We start from the raw sequence: 19,814 nt of genomic DNA on the forward strand, positions 1-19,814 counted from the left end.
GAGGCCAAATGTCTCAATCTCTTGAAAAGTGTTCAGCAATGGAACAAAAGTGACGTTTTGGACAGCAAATTCATTAATGGATGTGGTCACATACAATGCATCTGATTTATCTGTGTGGCAAAATGTAAAATGCGAAACACGCTGAAAACAAATGAGCTCATATGTGCGACATTAAAAACAAGTCTTCACTTTCGAGCATTGACATGGCTCAACTTGCTATTTGCAAAAGGCAATTGACCAAAGCTTCTACAATGAAGGTAGCGGTGGACAATTAATTGAAATGTAATCATGATTTTGATCTTGGCTTTTCACCACCATAAAAACATAAATCGTTTTTCTCAGATTCAAATGTGCTCAACGTTGCTTAGAGCTTGCACGCAAATGTGCCGTATGTTATTCTGCCTTTTTTTGAACTGTTGAATGGCGCCCCATTTGGCGTTAACCGTAAAACGTAACACACATAGTGTATTTAAATATAACATACAGGTACTTTGTTTTAGAAACTTTGCCATCTTAACGCTAATACTCACAGGCAAATATCCTTCTGAATCCTGCTTGAGCAGATTGGTCAAGTATAAGAGGCAAGAAATGATGAAAGTTGACACACAAGCTAATGTTTACTTAGCCTGGGGCTGCGCTGTCGATCTGGACGCTTAAAAAACATGAATTGTAATATGTGTGTGTGTGTGTGTGTGTATCCATTATTTGAATGTATGGTGCTTTGGGTTAACTCTAGTGCTATGCTAATTTAGTGTGCAATGTTCCCTCTGACATGCGCACGTGAGCAATTGCACACTTCTCTCACCCTCTCAGCATGACAACATTAAATTTCTACACTCATTATTTCATTTCCACCCCAGGTTGATCTACAAACTGGACACCACACCATTCCCTCCTCCCTCACAGTATCAGTAGCGTGACAGCGGCTACACCCTTAGTTGTTCTACTATAATTCATTTTAAAGCACACATTGACACACATACACTCACACTCACCGCTGAGGAGACGCTGCAAGCGACACGCGGACCACACTGTTTACGACAGTGCAGGTGCATGGATTGAACCAAACGCCGGATGCTTGTCGCTCAACAGGGAACAAAGTAGAAATGCCCCCAACAATTTGTGACTCATGACTGGAAAACATAAAATAATTTCTTCTACTTTATTACAAAATGAAGAATGGTTGGGCTACAAGGACAGCCTAAAATTGAGGCAAAGCAACAATGTTACAGCAAAGTCACAATGAAATATGTTTTTATAAAAATTGTTTTATAAATCAATTGAGAAAATACTACAAGCTGAACCAAATACTGAATCTATTTATTAATATTAATACTTTTTCATGATCAGTTCAACAATTTTGGGAGAGGTCAGCATCCTAAGGAGACAATTAAGGTAAAAAAAATTCTAAATTATTTTAGCAAGGTAATGATAAAGATTCCTATTCATTTCATTTCATTTTCAGGAAAAATATTGGGGATATATATTTATATTGTTATCATGATTATTTATATTGGGTTATAAAATGTTGTCCTCTAAGCCCTACTTGGGACACTTAGAGTATTTTGCTGTGCGGTCTCCACTTTGCTGCAGTAGTCTGATTTCTTGCCTACCCGCAATCTCGCTTCTCGTATAACATTTGCGGTGGAAAATAGCCAAATGCTGAGGAGTAAATATAGACAACCTTGGTCCTTTTCCCATGTTTGTCATTTGGCTTACCCAATACATTTAAAACGGCATGCTTGTTGTAGTTTCTGACTGTATTATTATTAATAAAATATAACACGGTAACACATGTCGATCTTTTAATCTCTCTGCAGGTCTTTAGGCCCCATGTACTTCACCTATGGCATTGTGTTTTCCTGCGGCTGCTCCTTTGCCTACCAGCCCAGCCTGGTCATTCTGGGCCACTACTTTAAGAAGCGCCTTGGCTTGGTGAATGGCATTGTGACCGCCGGCAGCAGCTTCTTCACCATCACCTCTCCCTTTGTGCTGTCCGCCCTGCTGGACCGAGTGGGCCTGCAGACCACCATGCGCATCCTCTGCATCTTCATGTTCGTGCTCATGTTGGCCGGCTTCACCTATAAGCCTCTGCTGCCTCGCAAGCCCAAAAGTGCACGTGGTGGTTGTCCGCCCCTTAGCCAGATCTTCAACGTCAACATTTGGAAATCCGTGGGATATCGTATATGGGCTTTCGGCATCCCAGCAGCCCTTTATGGCTACTTTGTGCCTTATGTTCATCTCGTAAGTACACATTTGTGATGTCATTTTCAATTTCTGCTGCTATTTTGTCGGATAGTTGTTTTCTTTATTTGCTACAACGCAGGAGTGTACAAACTTCCGTTTTATTTGGTTTTAAAATCAGGGCTGAGCACTGGGAAAACGGTCAGTTGTTGTACTTTACTTCATGTCACTTGCTGGCTCACAACAGTAATTAGTCATGGGAAACACCAGCTGCTTCAATAAATACGTTGCAGAGGACAATACAGGGACAAATGGAAAAAAAACGCAGTTTGTGCTCAGTTGTGCATGTCTGTAATTCACATTTTGTCGTTTAGAAATAAATAAATGGGAAGTCAACTCCAAAAAGTTCTTAATAATACGTTCTATGCACTCCCACTCGTCTGAACACGGCATTTTGATTAATATTGCGTTCATGAAATAGCAATTAAGCAGCAAATTCCACCTGTTCACGAAAGGATTGTGTGGCTTCTGCGTAGCACAAACCAGAAAAAAACGGCACAAACAGCATCAAATTTACAAAGCATGCGCAGGTGGTGAAATGCTTCACTAACCGCGCTGCCAAGCGGAATGTGTCAAAGTGCGCCCGTGGTATTTGTGCGTAATTTCATGAGGTAATATGGATAAAATTTGGCAGAGTAATTGCTTACCTCTATGTAAAGGAGCCTCATTGATAAAACACATTTAATTCACTCACACCTGTGCCACCGGCAGTTCGAGTGTAGCAAATAAGGTCTCTAGAAAGCTGGCGTAAAATTGGTACTGTCCCCAAATTTATCGGTGCAGTAGATATTGATTTTGTGAATGAGGCTTATGTTTGACTCGTCCACGAACACTTCCAGTTCCATCACTTCAAACATTTTTCTTTTGCCATGTTCTCCCAAATTTTACATGGTGAAATCATCAGCCATTCCTTAATGTGCAAATTTTTAATCTGGCAGTCTCCAACTAAAAAATTGCAATTCTTGTAAAACAAATGCAACACGCCCAACATCAATGACCACACACTTTTTGTAAACACGCAATTTGGGATACTGGTGCGGAAAATCCGGTGCTGTATGTTTTTTTGTTTTTTGTGGCTGAAGTTCTCATCAGATGATTTAAATGCTAGATTTTTCATTTTAAAGATTATTGTAGAATGCTGGGAGAGAGACAGACTCACTGTTAGGGTGCTTAAACTTTTTATGGCACTTTTACGAAACTAAGATCCTCAATCTGCAGCTCTCCTTTCAGCCGACAGTTCTGTAAACAGGTTTCACATTGACTTTCCCTCATTTTGGGCAATAACATGGGAAAAATTGACACAGAGAAAATATCTTCCTGGGAGCACTGCTGTGCAAGGCATGTTAGCTCATAAGGTGACTTGTTTTATTTGAAGGATTTAACTGTTTTTGGTCCTGGGTCATCCCGTCCTAAGGTTCCCAGTTGTTGTTTTTCTCTTCTCCGATGTCTGTTACTCAGACTGTGGTCTGACAGGGGCACTGTTGCAACCTCAGCGCCACGCCTATGCTTGTCACAAAAACAATGGTGTGGCAGTGCAAAGGAAAATGAAGGAAGGACAAAACGAAACCAAGAAAAAAAGCGTCATCTGATCCTCAAACACAGAAACATTATCTAGTAATTTTACATGAGAGCTTTGAAATTGGCATCCTGGCTTAGTGAATAGTCTTTTTCTTTGCCGTGGTGATCTTGGATCACCTGCTTTTGTTGTCTGTGAAGCCTGCTGGGATTGAAGTACTGTCTGTCTGCTCTGTATGACAGTCACTAGCTCTCAAACCTCTAGTTGTAATGGTCGTCTTTAGGAATTATATCAATCGGTTTAGCTGTTTTTTGTAGGGATGTCCTGATACAACTTTTTTTCCACGTCCGATACCATACCAATATTGCGCTCTGGAATACTGTCCGATTCCGATACCATCGATATGATATCACCAGGAATGATGCATGCTTTAACATTTTTTTGTTGCGGGGGTGACATTGTGAAAGAGGCTTGATTAAGTTCTACTATTAAAACAAAATAGCACCGGTAGGTATGAGAAAATATGACCCATTTATTTGAATGCATAAATTAATTTTCAAACATGAGAATGTACTGCACTTTAATAAAATACATGCACAATAAATTAAAGCAGGGCTCTATACTGTTTTTTTACTGGTTGTTAATTGATTCGCCCAAATTTTTTATTTGGTGTCACTGGCGCAAAAGAAAAAAATATGACTGAATAACATTTTACAGAATTCAGAGAAATTCACTTCCTCAACAATTTAATTTTCCCATTTTTAAAATTCCATCAGGAACATTACAGCAGGATGGGCCAAGGGAGTGTTTTACTGTATATTTAATATTAATGCTTCAAAGACTTCTTTAAAAAGTGCAGCATTTTCAAGTGGAGATATTCTCAAGGACCAAAATAAATTATTCAAAATATTACTTATCATAGCAGAATACTAGTTCCAAATCACCCGCAGATGCTCGACAGCGGAGGTTTGCTTAGCTATCTGTGCTCCACAGTCTCGCTTTTCTTAACATGACCTCCGCCGCATAAAGAGTCCGTGTTGAAAGTGATTGTTTTTTTTTTTCAATTTGGTTTCTAATCTAATGTTGATTGAGTCCACACAATTCAAATATCCAGCAGAGAAGGTATAAATGTAGTTAAATAAGAAAAGGCGTGGCTCGTTTGTCCTCACTCTCCTGCATTGAACTTTCTGGGCGGCTGGCCACATTATGCCTCCACTAGGAATGGGTGTATCGATCCGTTAGTGTCGTTATTTCGATACTCACATGCTACTCATCAGGTATCGATTTCCATTACCAATTATTGATACCAACTTTAAAAAAATCAGAGCGTACACATTATTTTCAACTGTATTGGGAGTTTAGTACACTACGCAATTATGCAAAAAAAAACGTACATAATGGAAGGTTGGACTGGTTGGTGTGACATAACCAGTAAAGGAGACATGACGTGAAAGTCAAACGGGTGGTTTCATACACAGAGAAGAGACTTGTAAGGCATGGCAGAGAGGAAGCAATGTGTTGTGTGGTGTTATTTTATCATTTAATTAATTTACTGATTTAGTTATTGGTGCTTATTTTACTTTAGTTTTGTATTTAGTTTTTACGTATTGCACATCATATGCACAAAATAAATGTGTTAAAAATGGCCTTTATTTGTGAATTGCTTGTATAAAAAAAAAAAAAACAATCTGAAAAAAATGCCAAACACAACGTATCGGTATTTGTTTCGATTTATATTTTGTTATTTGGGTAAAACTCAAATAGTACAACATTTAGGCACTGCAGTCTAAACTAATGACTTTACATATGTCAGTCCCATCGTACTTGATCTGGCTATTTCTGAGATGTTTAGACTTGGTTAGATACGTAATACATCCTGAAGGAAATTGTCCAGACGTACTAACAAATATAACAATGTTCTAATTGAGTGGTGCTTTGTAACCCAGACAAGCATTAATTAGATTGTTTCATCGCTATATTAACTGGATAATGTCTGCAAGGGGGAGTAATGCAAAACAACTGCTAGTCAATCAATAATATTTGTGAGAAACGGGAGGAACGAAGTCAGATGTCAGATATCCTCCAGTCGAGTACCGATATGTGTATCTTGCTGGACAGACAAATGTTATCACAATGCTTTTGTTTGTTTTAGTTTTATACTCTTAAGTTTATCATTAATTAAAGTATTGCCAAAACTGATGCCGACGATTTGGTTGGTTGAGAATTCAACACATCTGTCAGAGGAAATGAAAGGTACTACAAAGAAAAAACGATTGTTAAATGTGCTACTTTGGCCTACAAAGGAGAAATACTTGTTCATTGCCATGGCAACCCGAGATTGCCTCCTTATTGGTTTGGAGCTTTTTGTAGGTAAGGATGGTTACTTAAATAGGTGTTTTAAAATTGGCTGTGAACACATCATTGAGCAATGTCAATTTAATATCCCATTTAGCATTAAAAAAAATCTAAATTAACAGGGGATTCTTCCAAAAATAAATTGAAGCATGCACTTGGCCTTGAGTCATGATTCTACGTCACAATCGCGCAGAAATTGAAATCTCAAATCCTCTCTCATGTAATTCATAAAACAGTGGAAAATCAAGTCAAAAGACTGGCATTTTGTGTTTTTTATTTTTTTATGATTATTTATTTCTGTTCCACAGATGAAGCATGTAGAGGAACGCTTTGGGGTGGATTCCAATAAAGAAATTCTGCTCATGTGTATTGGCATCACATCCGGTTTTGGACGGCTCATCTTTGGTCGGGTGGCTGACTACATTCAAGGGGTCAACCAAGTTTACCTGCAGGTATGTTCCCAGCCCCACCAGACAAAATTTCATTTTGATTTATGTTGCAGCATTAGCGCTGCCATACATGGTATGAGAGCAATTACTCCAATAATATAAGCTATGTGGGGGATATTTTTTAAATAAATATTAACTTTATATCAACATGCATTATTTGAACAGGAAATGGGAAAACTGTGCATTTTTTACCATGAAATCATGGACATTCTTGAATTGAGAAAAAAAAAATTCAATGTAAAGCTCAGGTCAGATACAGTCCTGTGCGTTCGTCCTCCTTGAAGATGAGGACATTCTTGTCAGGTTTACAAATTCAACAAAGCAGAGTGATGTATTTGTGTGCCATTAAATTATTGGCCTCACATTAAAAACTAGTAGAGTGGTATTTTTCTAACCTGATTTTTTTAAAGCAGATAGAACCATGATGGACTGAGCTTTTTTGCTGTTTTTGAAGCCTCTGAATCAAGACGAGACAACGATAATTGTTTCGAATTTAAAAAAAAAATGAAAATCTTCTGTCCCCAGGCTATTGCCTGTTTGTTTAATAGTAGTTCACCTTTGTGAAGCAGAATACTGTCTGCTTTATGTGCTTTCTGTATTGTTTTGTTTTTTTGACGGATTGCGCAACCTGACTGCTTGCTGCTGCACTTCATATTTGAACATGAAAATGAAACGAAAACTCACAATAATTTACTTTATTCATTGTTTTAGTTTTTTTTAGTCTTCTTAATCTCGCTTGACCGCACTCCTTGACATAGAGTTAAAACTAATTGTTTCATATCATCGTTTAATTTATCGTTAACTCTTCATGATGAAGGTGAACACATCTCTGTTGTAGATATGTCCTGACAGGTTTGAAAACCTCAAGTTGGTTTCTTAAATGTGTTCATTACTCCAATGGCACCCACAATGAACAGATATAAATTCATAAGAGGATATTTTTTGGCTGGCATATTTTCTGAAAGGCTTTGAACATCAACAATTAAAACATGGCCATCCTCTCAGGTGACGTCCTTCTTCGTTATCGGCCTGATGTCTATGATGATCCCACTTTGCAACATCTTCGGAGGGCTGATCGCCGTGTGTCTGCTTATGGGGCTGTTTGACGGCTGCTTCATCTGCATCATGGCTCCCATCGCCTTTGAGCTGGTCGGAGCCGAGGATGTGTCGCAGGCCATCGGCTTTCTCTTGGGCTTGATGTCGGTGCCCATGACTGTGGGACCCCCAATCGCAGGTAAAGCAGGATAGCACTGCAGATCTTTTTGGATCACAAGACTTATTCCTTTAGATTTTCTTTTCTGGGCTTAATGTGTGATGATTTGAAGCATACTTTTCTCCCAGATTTTGTCAGTTAAATATTGTGCAACTTTAATGGTTCCACTGTGTTAATAAAGCTTTTCTTCTAGTTTTATGATGGATGGATGAGCAGATTTTTTTTTTGATGGCTCTCTCTAGAAAAAAAATGGAGCCTCAAGTGAAAGAAGCGTTGGGGCAGTTGAATTGCACCAGCTAGTGTTCAGATTGGCACATTGCAATCCTTGATTTTGTTTCTACATGACAAACATTCGACTTTACGTTTGTTCTATGACAGCTTGTATACGGCTTCTATATCCGTCAATGGCAGTGAATGAGTTAATAGGGCTGTCAAAGCAAACACTTTAAAACAGTTCTCACGATGTCACAAAAGTTCCCCCCTTCTGTCTCATAGGCTTCCTCAGAGATAGATTGGGAAACTACGACTTGGCGTTCTACCTGGCAGGCATCCCCCCGCTCATCGGAGGGGCTATGCTGTGTCTGATCCCGTGGGTGGAGGCCAGGAACAAGAGAGCGAAAGAGGAAGCGCTCAAGGACGTTAACCAGAAAATGTTAGAACATGAGAAGCCTCAGGAAGATGCACAAGTCAAAGCTGGAGAGTCTAACCTCTAATCGCTGCGCTGTGACGCAACGGGGTCTGACTAAACAGGTTGCGTGCCATCGCTAAAGATCCCGATGAGTGCATTCAATAGCAGGTCTTGCAAATGCCAAAGTGAGGGAACAGAGGTTGAAATACTTTAATTGAACATGAATGTGATCACAAGGAACTATGCAATGAAATTTGAAGTCTTAAAATCGGGGAAAGTGCTTTTGCCTTAAAGGGAGAGCGAAAGGAAGCGGCGTGGTCGCCGCCATTTTTTTTTTGTTTCCATTTTCCACTCTTGTTCAAGACCGATCACACATTAAAGGGAAATCTTTTCTTTTTTTTTTAACACTATCATCTTTTTTTGGACCGTAACAGGAAAGTGCATTTAGGATTTTATGATATTAAAAAAAAAAGCATTGGTTTGTGAGAAACGATTTTTCCCTCAAACAGGATTCTTCAACATAAACTTAAACAAGGTTTACCAGACTTTTTCCAAATTAGAATGAGGTTCATGACATCCTAACAATCCGACAATCCAGTCCATAGAAGATGAGAATTAACTACAACAAACGTGAATCAAAAATAATTTTCTTGCCTGATTGAAGCTCAATAAAATAGCTTCCATTTTTCAACGCTTGTGTACTTCGGAGGTAGGACGACGAGAACTGTTGACAGCAGAATTTCTTGAAGCTGCACGCGTGTTCTTTGCTCACACATTTCATACTCTCAGATTTGAATTGTGTGGACCGTAACGCAACACCGTGAGAGTAGGTTTTGCGAATCGCGAAGAACTCAAGATCGAACAAATTGTAACAAGGTCCAAGTTGTAAACAACAGGTGAATGACCTCTTAAAAGGACCGCTTTACCAAAGCAGTATATTTAATATGAGGCAAGAAAATAAACAGAGGATGTGTCTTTGACTAATTATTGACTAAGGGCCACATTCTCCAAAGAGGCGTGCAAATGTCGATTCTCCCATCCACTTCAGTCTGTCAGTCATGAAGCGCAAGAGGGTCATAAATAAATCCCGCCAAAATAAACACCTTAAATAAAAAAATAAATAAAAAGTCTGTGAACAATTGCCGACATGCCTAGCAGGTTTTTTTGAAGTAGCAAACAAATTGATTCCAGTAATCTAAAGGATAGCAAACAAAACCATTTTGAGTTGAGGCTTTGGAGGTTTTATTTTTATTTTTAAATAAAATATTTCCCAAACAAGCACAGCTCCAGCCTCCCACTCCCGTAATTACAACTATGTTCATTCTAATATCGTGTCAGTGAGTGGAATGTCATTAATTTTTGTGTACGTTTGACATTCCATCAAAATATGTCTATGGAAACAGGGCTGGAATGGCGCCCCAAAAAAAAAAAATCAATAAAATTGGCATTTTGACTTGAAACGGACGGCATTATCCAAACGTGCATGTTTACCAGCGCATGCTCACAATCCCCTCTCGAACTGAGAAGTCATTATTTGTTATACCATCCACAGGAAGGGTTTCAATAAATTAAATGGATACAGATTTGACAGATTTTATTCAAAAGACAGATTATTTTCAAATTTGACTTCACTACCATGTAGTTTGCTGTCTTTATTGGAAATAGATTAATGTGCTGCTCCCGTGAATTTGTGGGCTGTTCTCTTGGGGTAAAATGGAGGGAAATAATAAATAATATTGCATCGGCCCAAAAAGTCGCAGGCCCACCGGGCATCTGCCCTGTACGCCAAATGGCTAATTCAGCCCTGACGTGAAACCAGGCTGTTGCGTAACACAGACTGAGGACTGCTGGTCTAGAGCACAAGGTTTAATACATTCTGATTTTTTTAAATGCTGTCCTTCAACGTGCAAGTAGCTGGAGCGTTCACACATACATCAGACATTATCATATTTAAAGTGCGCTTGAATCTTTATTACGGATTTCAACGACACTCTGAAGTACCCCCCCCCCCCCAAAAAAAAAAAAAATAATCCATGTTGACTGATTTCCAAACTATTGTTAATTAATACACCTCTTGGGCGTGTCCAAGTTCTTTCATGTCAAAGTTTGGATGGGAGAATACTTAAAAGTGTGCAACTCTGTGAATTGGAGAATATGATCCTTAGTGATATGCTCTGGCTAAGTCAAAATGAATCATTAGCTCAATGCGCAGTTTACTAAATGTCATTTGGATTTGTTTTATTTATTTCCATGTTCTAGTGCAAAATGTCATGCTGTAATTTATCGGCATTTGCTTATTACTAGAGACCATCATATGTGCTTTAATGACATTGGAACATTCTCAGTCCTAATGACCACATGAAATACCAATCAAACATTATCATTGTTGTCGTTGTCGCTGTATTTTGCTCAACAGAACTGTGACACACATTACCTCAGATGTGAAAAAGTAGAGCTGCGCATGCTGACATTATGTCCGCCCATACATCAGTGGCATTGTTCATGTTTTAGTGTCTGCATGACATCCTGAGTCTTGGAAATGAATCCAACAAATTGTCTGAAACCTTTTACATCTGCAGTGTTTACATATTCAGAATTTTGTTCCAACATATCATTTTATTATCGTTGTTGCCTCTCTATTCAGGTCAGTCATTACCTGAGTGCGCATGACTATCGTGCTTTGTAGACCGATCAGATATTTCCTTGCTAAAACTGCCGATTCTGTCTGCCATCGCTTTGCCACGCTCCTTTAATGTGCTTAATCAGAATTTTCACAAATCCTCTTTACTTAGGATCTGTGCCACCCAAAAAGACAATCAGTGTAAAATGTAAATATTTTGATTTTCTTTGCAGTGATTACTCAAAGTGCCTTATAAAAAATGCCTTATGTGACATGATTTTATTTTTGAGGTGTCCAGGCTAATGCGTGCCTTTCTGCTCCATGTTTGAAAGCATATTTCTGATGAGCTTATAGCTTTATTTAGCTTATCTATTCTTTCTCTTTGTACCTATCAGTGGATGTCTGCATGTTGGACTTGCTGCGAGTACAGAGCGATGTACTGTATAAAGCCTTCCGTCCGTTTTATGTAGTCCAACTTGTCACAAAATGCTCTTGAGTTGACATTTTATTGTTTGCTGTGCTAAGTTCCAAATTCCAAGTACCATTGTAATGTTGTCTGGTGCAGGATAATGTCAAAATGAAATGAATTTTATGAAAACTGTCATATCACCGAACTGTCAAAAAAAAAAAAAAAGTTCAGTATTTTCTGTGACTTTGTCCTTATTTATCCACCCATGTTTGTTTGCTTGCTTCTTTCCTGCTGATGAACAGGTTTGACTACTGTGGGCAATTTGGGGGCACGGAATGTGTGTCTGTTGCAGTAAGCACAAACCAAAATAATTTAAGGGGGAAGAATTTACAAATATTTGTCAAACTCTTGATTCGTTCGAGGGAGAAATTTCAAATATTGAACTTAACAACATTAGGACACAGTATTTCCGTGTAGCGTAAACGCGTGTCGCATTCTTCCGAACACTAGAGGTCGCCCGTTTTCCTCAAAGACATGAATGAATTATTGCTAAGCAAATCGCAACGAAAAGACTAAAGAGGTCACACTCTGATCACGTATGCGTGCTGTGAGATCTCAAGACCACGTGGCGCTATACTTCGCGATATTTCCAAACGACTACAAAGAATTATTTCTTTTAAAATTGGATTCGAATCTCCAAAGTTATTTTAGAAACCTTAATTTCGTCTCTGACGCAATCCCTAAATTACGAGGGCAGTACCCCATCGCCAAGAGTTAGGAGCTCGTCGTAGAATAGGCGGTCTTTGCATAGGCTTCAACCCTCCCTACTCGCTGACGCAGGGCGGCGCAGTGCTCTTTACAGTCACCTCTGACCCGCCTCGCTGTTAACACGATGACGGACGAACCGGGAGCCATCACCTCGTCTACGGAGGGAGCTTTATCTGTGGAGTGAAAGGCGGCTACGACGCTTGGCCGTTTTAAATGGCCTTCGACTTGTATCAACCGTAATATTCCCCCCACTCCTCGTCAAGTGACACCACCACTATAGCGCAGATGTCAGCTGTGTCTTCGCCTGCAAGCGCCGTGAAAAAGAAGCACGTTCGCTTCGCTAGCATGGACGACGAGCAGGAAGAGGACACCTTGTTTGACAAGAGGAAGGACGCGGAACGAGGCGGTCTGAAGAGTGCGCTCAAGGCGGACAAGAGGAAGAGCAAACCGGGATGCGGCGACCGGGTGAAAGTGATCGGAGGGGGCGGATACACCTCGTGCGGCCGCTGGATGGTCAGCCTCACTCTCTGCGCATCCTTCCTCGGCCTGGTAAGAAGACGTTGGCATATTCGTTGAGGACTTGTCAGATAAAAATGAATGAAAGGATTAACCGACAGTATATAAATAAAAGCCCTGGGACAGAACTCGGAAGCAGGGGCGTGCATAGGGTAAGCCCAAGGGGCGGTCGACCCGGAAATCCACAGACAACCCTGGGTGTTGACAAATTTTAAAAAAGGGTTCGATTAACAAAGGCCGGAATTTGGTCTTAGTCCGGCCCACGAATTGGCCCTCATGCGTGTGATGCACCTACTCGCAAAATCGGCAAAACGCCAAAAATTGCTTCCGATTCGTCGAAAGCGCCACTTCCAACAGTTTGTGTATGCAGAGATGTGAGACAAGCGTGCATGTATTTCTTTATTCAGACATCACGCAACACAACCTCCTACATGCTAAAAGGGGCATACCGTTACAAGAGGGGGGTGGCAATACCACAATCCCAATAACACCAACTGTGCAAAGGAGACAATTAAAACCATAATAAGCCCACAATAAGGTAAGCGGATTTAAAAAGTGAAGTAGCCAGCTAATGTGTTTAAATAAACATCTGCTGTTAGCATCTCTCCCGCGGTGGTGTCATGCATTATTTTTTTTTCGGGCAAGGGACTAAACGGCAAAAACGGGTCAAGTGCTCAGCTCTGCATAATACTGACTGTAATAATGACTCGCGACTTGCACAAATTAAACTTCGACCAAAAAAATCGAGTAAGGTTATTTATTATTTATTATTTTTGTCTTGTACAATTTACTTTGCCACCGGCCCAAAGAAAGTCAGCAGTGCTACCAGCAGCAAAGAAAAAAGTAAGGTGGTGTGATTCCACAAAGGAGATAATTGTTAGGTATGAAAATAGTGAGTGTGTATTGTATGACTAAGTTTGACTATCCTAAAGAAAAAAAATAATAATAAAGTCAGCTTGTGTTGTAAAAGGAGTGACTAGAATTACAAAGCAAAGACCGCAGATACTAGAACAAATGCAGAAGCTACTTTTGATATTTATCAAAGGAAAAAGAGTTGGCAGGGGACACGATCAGTGAACTATTATTTGTGAAAAAGCCTTCCAAATCTACGTCCAGCTCCAAAAGGAAATGACTTTCAAAGCCAGCTGAGGCTGGTTTGAAAAGGTTAAATACACAACAAACGAACAAAGAGGCGGCTAAAAAGTATGTGCAACACTTCAGTGACTGTGAAAGCAGAGTTTTCTACCTCAATTGTGATTAAATTGGCCTTTTTTCTGGAAGCGTCTGTCCAACTTGCAACATAAGCAGCAGAAGACATTGGTGGACAATATGTCGTCTGAAGAGGATGAAGGGAAGGGAGGAAGTTCAGAGTTCTGCCATAAAAGAAATGAGTGCTGAGTGGAGTGAAGTGCAGCAATTCAGAGAAAAATGCCACCCGGATGCGATTAAAATCGGGTAAGCTTTTTTTCTCATACAGGGATGGGAAGCTACTTTAGGGAGAGATCCGGTTAAAGTAAAGAGAAAGAGAAGGGGGGAAAAAGCACAGAAGGAGAATTACCCAGTCAAATCATGGAGCGTGACTCCCCTTCCAACATCCATCCACTCATGCCAAAAAGTAAATATTAAACATTTAAGTTGCTTTACATTTTACGATTATTATGTTTACAATTACTACAAATTTCTTCTTATTTTTTTTTTAATACAGGGTTTTCATGTTTTCATAGGAATTAAAAGGAGAATTTACTTTGTGTGGAGCAAATCAAACTCATTTACATTTCCTATGAGGAACAAAATGTTTCGGCGGTTGACCAAATCGGACTTTGAACACTCACAAGAGCGAAGTTTGTTCAAAATCCGAGATTTCACTGTAGTTGAATGAGCATGCTCAACAGGCTCACGTCTACTTCTGTTAGATGACAAATATGATGACATTTTGAGTTGTAGTAATTAGTGGCCGCTCATTTCCAACTCCTGCAGCGATCACAATGACAAAATGTGTCAAAATATGTTCACGGTGAATATTTTTGTCAATTTATTACATTCATTGTCAATAATGAGCGAGTCTGCAAAGTTTGATGTGTAGGATGCAAAGCTCGACCATTTCCAGCTACTATAACAATCAGAATAAAATTAATATTTTTTATGGGATATGTGGTGATTTGTGCCACGTCACCTTAGATTATGTAATTTGTTAGGCACAGATGGTAAGAGAAACAGCGCCTAGCAGCAGACAAAAAAAAAAATGCTGCTGCGATTTTATGACAGTTTCCGAAATGGTCCTGCACATGCCACATGTGATCAAGTCGCAAATGGAGGGCAGTGTGCTGTCCAGATGCACTGAGCTGACCGAGCAGTTCAACCAGTTTCATTAGATTTATTATTGCTCCATGTGCAGCACTTTGTGTACAGCGGTGACTGTCTTAAAGGGGAAGTCAACTCACAAATATTCTTTTCAATAATGTGTTCCATGGGCCTTCATGGGATTCTGATTAATATTGTGTTTGAGGAATATAATAATACATAACTAAGCTGCAAAATTCCCTGTTTTTTAGCCATCCATCGCATTGGCTCGGGGCTCAATCATGACTCAGCTTTAGAAAACAAGTCCACTGTGATGTCATTTTCTGTCGACGGAAGTGACAAAATGGCCGCCTCCCAAGATTGTTACAAAAACAAGTGGATTTTATTGCTTAACTCAAATTCCACGAACGCCAATTTTAATCAGAATGCCGTGTTTTGACTAGTGCAGCTGCATAGAAAATATTCTTGCCAAGAATTTATTTTTCTTGACTTCCCCTTTAAAGTGCTTTATAAATACCGTTGAGTTGAAATGTGCCAGCAGGTCTGTATCCTCCATGGCAACTCCTTGGGCTCGTCTCATTCTTATCCCCAAATTTATTAAGCTCTCCGTGTTTGGTTAAGAAGATCAACAATGCGTCTGCAAGGACAGCACTTCACTAATTTTAAATAGCTGAAGACGGACTGTGTTACTTCAGGTGTCAGCAGAAGTCAAAGTAATTGAATACCAAAAGTTGTAAATGTCGAAACTAAACTTGACTATTGATTTCAGTCATAAAGTTAATGTGTGTAATAATCTGTATCTGGATTGAAATGTAAACTAAACAATATATTGCAACGCTAAACTTTCCAATAGACAGATGTTACCCAGATCTTTTTGTTTTAGGGGATGGGCATCTCGGTTATCGGACCCACGTTTGAGGACCTGGCTTTGAACGTGAAGAAGGACATCAGCAATATCTCCTACATCTTCGTTGGCCGATCTGCAGGCTACATCGGCGGCTCACTTTTGGGAGGCGTCCTTTTTGACTGCATGAACCCCAATCTGCTGCTAGGTAAGCCCTACTTGCATGCTGTCTCGTCTGTTGTCTCAAATATAACCGTGTTTTTTTTTTTGTGATTACCTTACTCTTCAGGTTTTTCTATGCTGATCACTTCGTGTGGAATGTGCGCAATCCCTTTTTGCAAAAATGCTCTGCTCCTCACTGGCTTTATGTCCAGTATCGGCATCTCAATGGGGATTCTGGACACAGGTATGACAAGGGCTGGTCTTTGGTGGTCTTTTACTACATGTACGGATGGGAAGGTCATGTTTTGACAGATGCACCATGGAACAAGAATGCTTTGTTTACTGGTTATTCAATGTTAGGTTTTCATATCAATATATCGACACAATTTACCTTTGTAGCCACTAAAACAGCATTGCGCAACCTTTTCTTTGCACCGCAGGCGTGATGACACATTTTTATGGACCGGTATTTAGTCTGAGCTATTAATCAAATTCCAGTCAATATCACAATGTGGTTGAAGGACAACAACAACAACAAAAAATCATTTAAGATTAGCAGCAATCAGACTGACCAAAGCTAGCGACAAAAGGCTAACAAGGCCTAAAGTAGTTTTAAAAATGTCTAAATAAAAATATATATTTTTTTTGGATCAATTACCTCTAATGTCCACATTTTGAGACGGATTTAAACATTCTAACTTGAAACTGTTTAACTCATTCCTATTATAATTAATGTTTCAGAATTACGAAATAAAAGCACAAAATAATAATTATAATAATAATAAATCTCTAATTTCTGCAATTTTGGACCGTTTTAAACTCTTCCAACTTTAATGTGTTCAACTCATTTTGAGCCCTCATGAGCCTTTGCATAAATTATGACTTTCAGAATGAAGCAGAACTGCGTTTTGTTTACATGGCAACTGGTTGCACGAGTCCACTTTCTAGGACAGTTACAACCATCAACCAAACCACCACTTTTAAGGATCTTTCTACAAAATTTGTCTGTATTCTTCATTATTCTTACTATTTCTTGGCAACAAACCAATCCCAGAGAATTTTGCCATTTCCACCAAAACATGAGTTGGTGCTACCTGTTGTAGCCAAACAACTCTTTTAATCATCTTAACTTGTCATGTTAACTTCATGAGGCATTAATTCATTCAAGTGGATGATCCACCCAACGACTAATTGAGACACAATCTATCATATTAGAGTAGGCACCAGTTTTTAATGAAATTCAGAATTTGTTGAAGATTCATAAAACTGTGCGAGTGAATGAATGGAAGTCTTTGTTTTCTTGTATGGCAGGTGGGAACGTCCTCATACTGAACACGTGGGGCGAGCAGGCCGGACCTCACATGCAGGCTCTCCACTTCAGTTTTGCAGCCGGCGCTTTTGTGTCGCCGATCATAGCCAAGCTGCTGTTTGGGCACTACGGCAACAGCAGCCGCGCCACGGAAAGCGTCTTGAGCAACGCCACATCGCCCATTGCCGCATGGCCCATCGCCAACGACGATCACGCAATCATCCAGTTCATTCACAGCAGCAGCAGCGACCTCAAATCCATGTGGGCCTACATCGTGATCGGCCTGTTCGTCCTCCTCACCTCCTTCCCGTTCTTCCTGCTCTCCGTTCGCAGTGACGCGTCACGTGATAAAGGCCGGACATGCTCAGCGAAGCCCCATGCGGCTAGACACCACACGGCGCTTGTCATCCTGCTCTTCTTCTTTTTCTTTGCCTACGTAGGTGCCGAGGTAGCCTACGGTTCCTTCATCTTCACCTTCGCCAAGGATTACGCTAAAATGAATCAGTCCCAGGCGGCTGGGCTGAATTCTTTATTCTGGGCGACGTTTGCTGCCTGTCGGGGACTGGCCATCTTCTTTGCTTCATGCATGTACCCGGGCACCATGATACTGCTCAGCCTGGTGGGCACAACGCTGTCCTCTCTCTTCCTCTGCCTCTTTAGCAAGGACAAAGTGATGCTGTGGATTTGCACCGGTTTATACGGGGCTTCCATGTCTTCTACTTTCCCCAGTGGAATTTCCTGGTTGGAGCAGTACACCACAGTGACAGGCCGCTCGGCGGCGACGTTCGTGGTGGGCGCCGCCCTGGGTGAGATGGTGTTGCCCGCTCTCGTCGGCTTCCTGCTCGGGAAAATTCACGGACACCCCTTGCTGATGTACCTAGCGCTCATCACGGCCACCTTCACCGCCATCCTTTTCCCGGTCATGTACAAGCTGGCCTCAGTATCCGCCGGCCCGATCAGGAAACGCCACAGGAGGGGCCGACCCGACGCCGACGACAGTGAGTACCGACAGGCGCTGCTGGATTCGGGAGCCATTGATGAGGAGGAAGAGGAGGAGGAGGAGAACGAGGCCGATCAGTGGAACGATGCGGACTTTGAAGTCATTGAAATGGACGACACGGCGAGTCTCGTCAGTTCGCCCAGTAAGGAGGGTTCTACCTCAAATACTGATGGCGACGGTGGTGCGGCTTTGTCCAGCACACTGCTGGCTGAACCTGCAAAGAGTTCCTCCTCATCTGACACAATCTCACTGGTGGGAGACTCACCCAAACCCAAACTGCTGCTCTTCCCCGACAGAGTCAAGAGAGACTGAAACCTCATTTTCAGATTCGCAACACGTGATTTGAGCCATGCTTTGACCAGAGCCTGAATAACTATCATCTGGTGGTTGAGATGTTAACTTGCAAAGTTGATTCACTGCCTGGCCAGAAATTTTGTCTGTAAATTGTCTTTAACTCATTCACCAGCACCCCAGTTAAAATGGATCTTTGGCTTTTATAGCCGTCCAAGGTAGTGAACGAGTTAATTGAATTTCCAATGATTAAAAATGAATGAAACGCAGATGTGAAGAATGATCATGATTTTCTTATGTTTACAAGTCACATCTCGGTTAAGTTTCATCCATTCATTTGTTTTTTATTAGTCATGGTTGTTTGGTCCAGCTTTCGTCCAAAAGGCCTTTTCACATTGCACATAGCAATGTCGAGTCACGTTGGGCAGGCCCAGTGACACACTCTCCAACTGAAATACATCAAATGTGAAAGCAGCGACACGGTGATCAAAAAGTGCAACCAACAGGAGAGGGGTCGGTGGAGCAATTTCAAAGTGTTAACAGCAATAAACCAACCAGTGGGAAAAGCCTCCCTTTTACTTCCTGGTTGGTTGCTATGCAAGAACTTCCAAATCATAGGCAAGCTTTCATTGGGGCACTGTTGTCCTTACATGCTTCCACAGCTGAGACTGACTCAAGCTAGTGCTGTATGCTAAAGAGGATGTGCAGAATAGAAAATGGATGGGATTGATTGCCACAATAAGAGCTCAATCTATCCCTTGCTAGAAGACCAAAGTACACAAGGTCAAATGAAAAAGCTTAATATAACACCATGGCAACTATTATAAATGTATTCTATAGAAGTTTACTTAGGGGTGCTGAACTAAAATTGAAAGTGGAGTTTATGCACTGTATTGCGTAAGTAACAGGCCAGCATGAGATAACCGCTGCTGAATCCTAGTAATTCCAGGGGTTTTATTTAAAAAAAAGGATTTTTCATAATTTGAGGGGTTTTCCCTTCAAATTGGATTCAAATAAATCAAATTTAATATTGTAAATTTGCCAATAAAGTTCCAATAAAACAAACCAGCTGCAGCATTTGCTCAATATTTTGGTTATCGAAATAGGACTTTTTGGCCAGGCAGTGTTGTTTGGAAGCTGTTTAACAACATCGGCTGATGGAATCAGTGCCTTGCACGAGGACAGTTGC

General features: G+C 40.6%; 2 protein-coding genes across 3 annotated transcripts in view; both read left to right on the forward strand.

Moving 5' to 3' along the window:
- slc16a10 (solute carrier family 16 member 10) overlaps nt 1-11,696 on the forward strand; it is a 31,227-nt gene extending 19,531 nt beyond the window's left edge. Inside the window, exons 3-7 of one of the 2 annotated variants that reach the window (XR_015840206.1) lie at nt 1,821-2,244; nt 6,424-6,567; nt 7,570-7,798; nt 8,273-8,940; nt 8,972-11,696. Coding sequence is in view for 1 of the 2 variants with exons in the window: in XM_088286689.1 (XP_088142815.1) it covers nt 1,821-2,244; nt 6,424-6,567; nt 7,570-7,798; nt 8,273-8,490 (1,015 nt within the window). In the remaining variant the exon portion in view is untranslated. Of the gene's footprint in view, nt 1-1,820; nt 2,245-6,423; nt 6,568-7,569; nt 7,799-8,272 lie in introns of both variants that reach the window. The other variant, XM_088286689.1, reaches the window with a different exon arrangement.
- Nucleotides 11,697-12,210: 514 nt separating this feature from the next.
- Nucleotides 12,211-19,674, forward strand: slc60a2b (solute carrier family 60 member 2b). Its single transcript, XM_088285628.1, has 4 exons — nt 12,211-12,751; nt 15,903-16,071; nt 16,153-16,269; nt 17,337-19,674. Exons 1-4 carry the CDS (start codon nt 12,488-12,490, stop codon nt 18,644-18,646), a joined length of 1,860 nt encoding a protein of 619 aa, XP_088141754.1. The 5' UTR covers nt 12,211-12,487; the 3' UTR covers nt 18,647-19,674.
- The last annotated feature ends 140 nt before the right edge of the window (nt 19,675-19,814 follow it).

The sequence above is a fragment of the Idiotropiscis lumnitzeri genome, chromosome 21, assembly GCF_059441095.1.
Source record: "Idiotropiscis lumnitzeri isolate Australia: NSW breed Sydney's pygmy pipehorse chromosome 21, RoL_Ilum_1.0, whole genome shotgun sequence".
In the NCBI taxonomy this organism is placed as follows: domain Eukaryota; kingdom Metazoa; phylum Chordata; class Actinopteri; order Syngnathiformes; family Syngnathidae; genus Idiotropiscis; species Idiotropiscis lumnitzeri.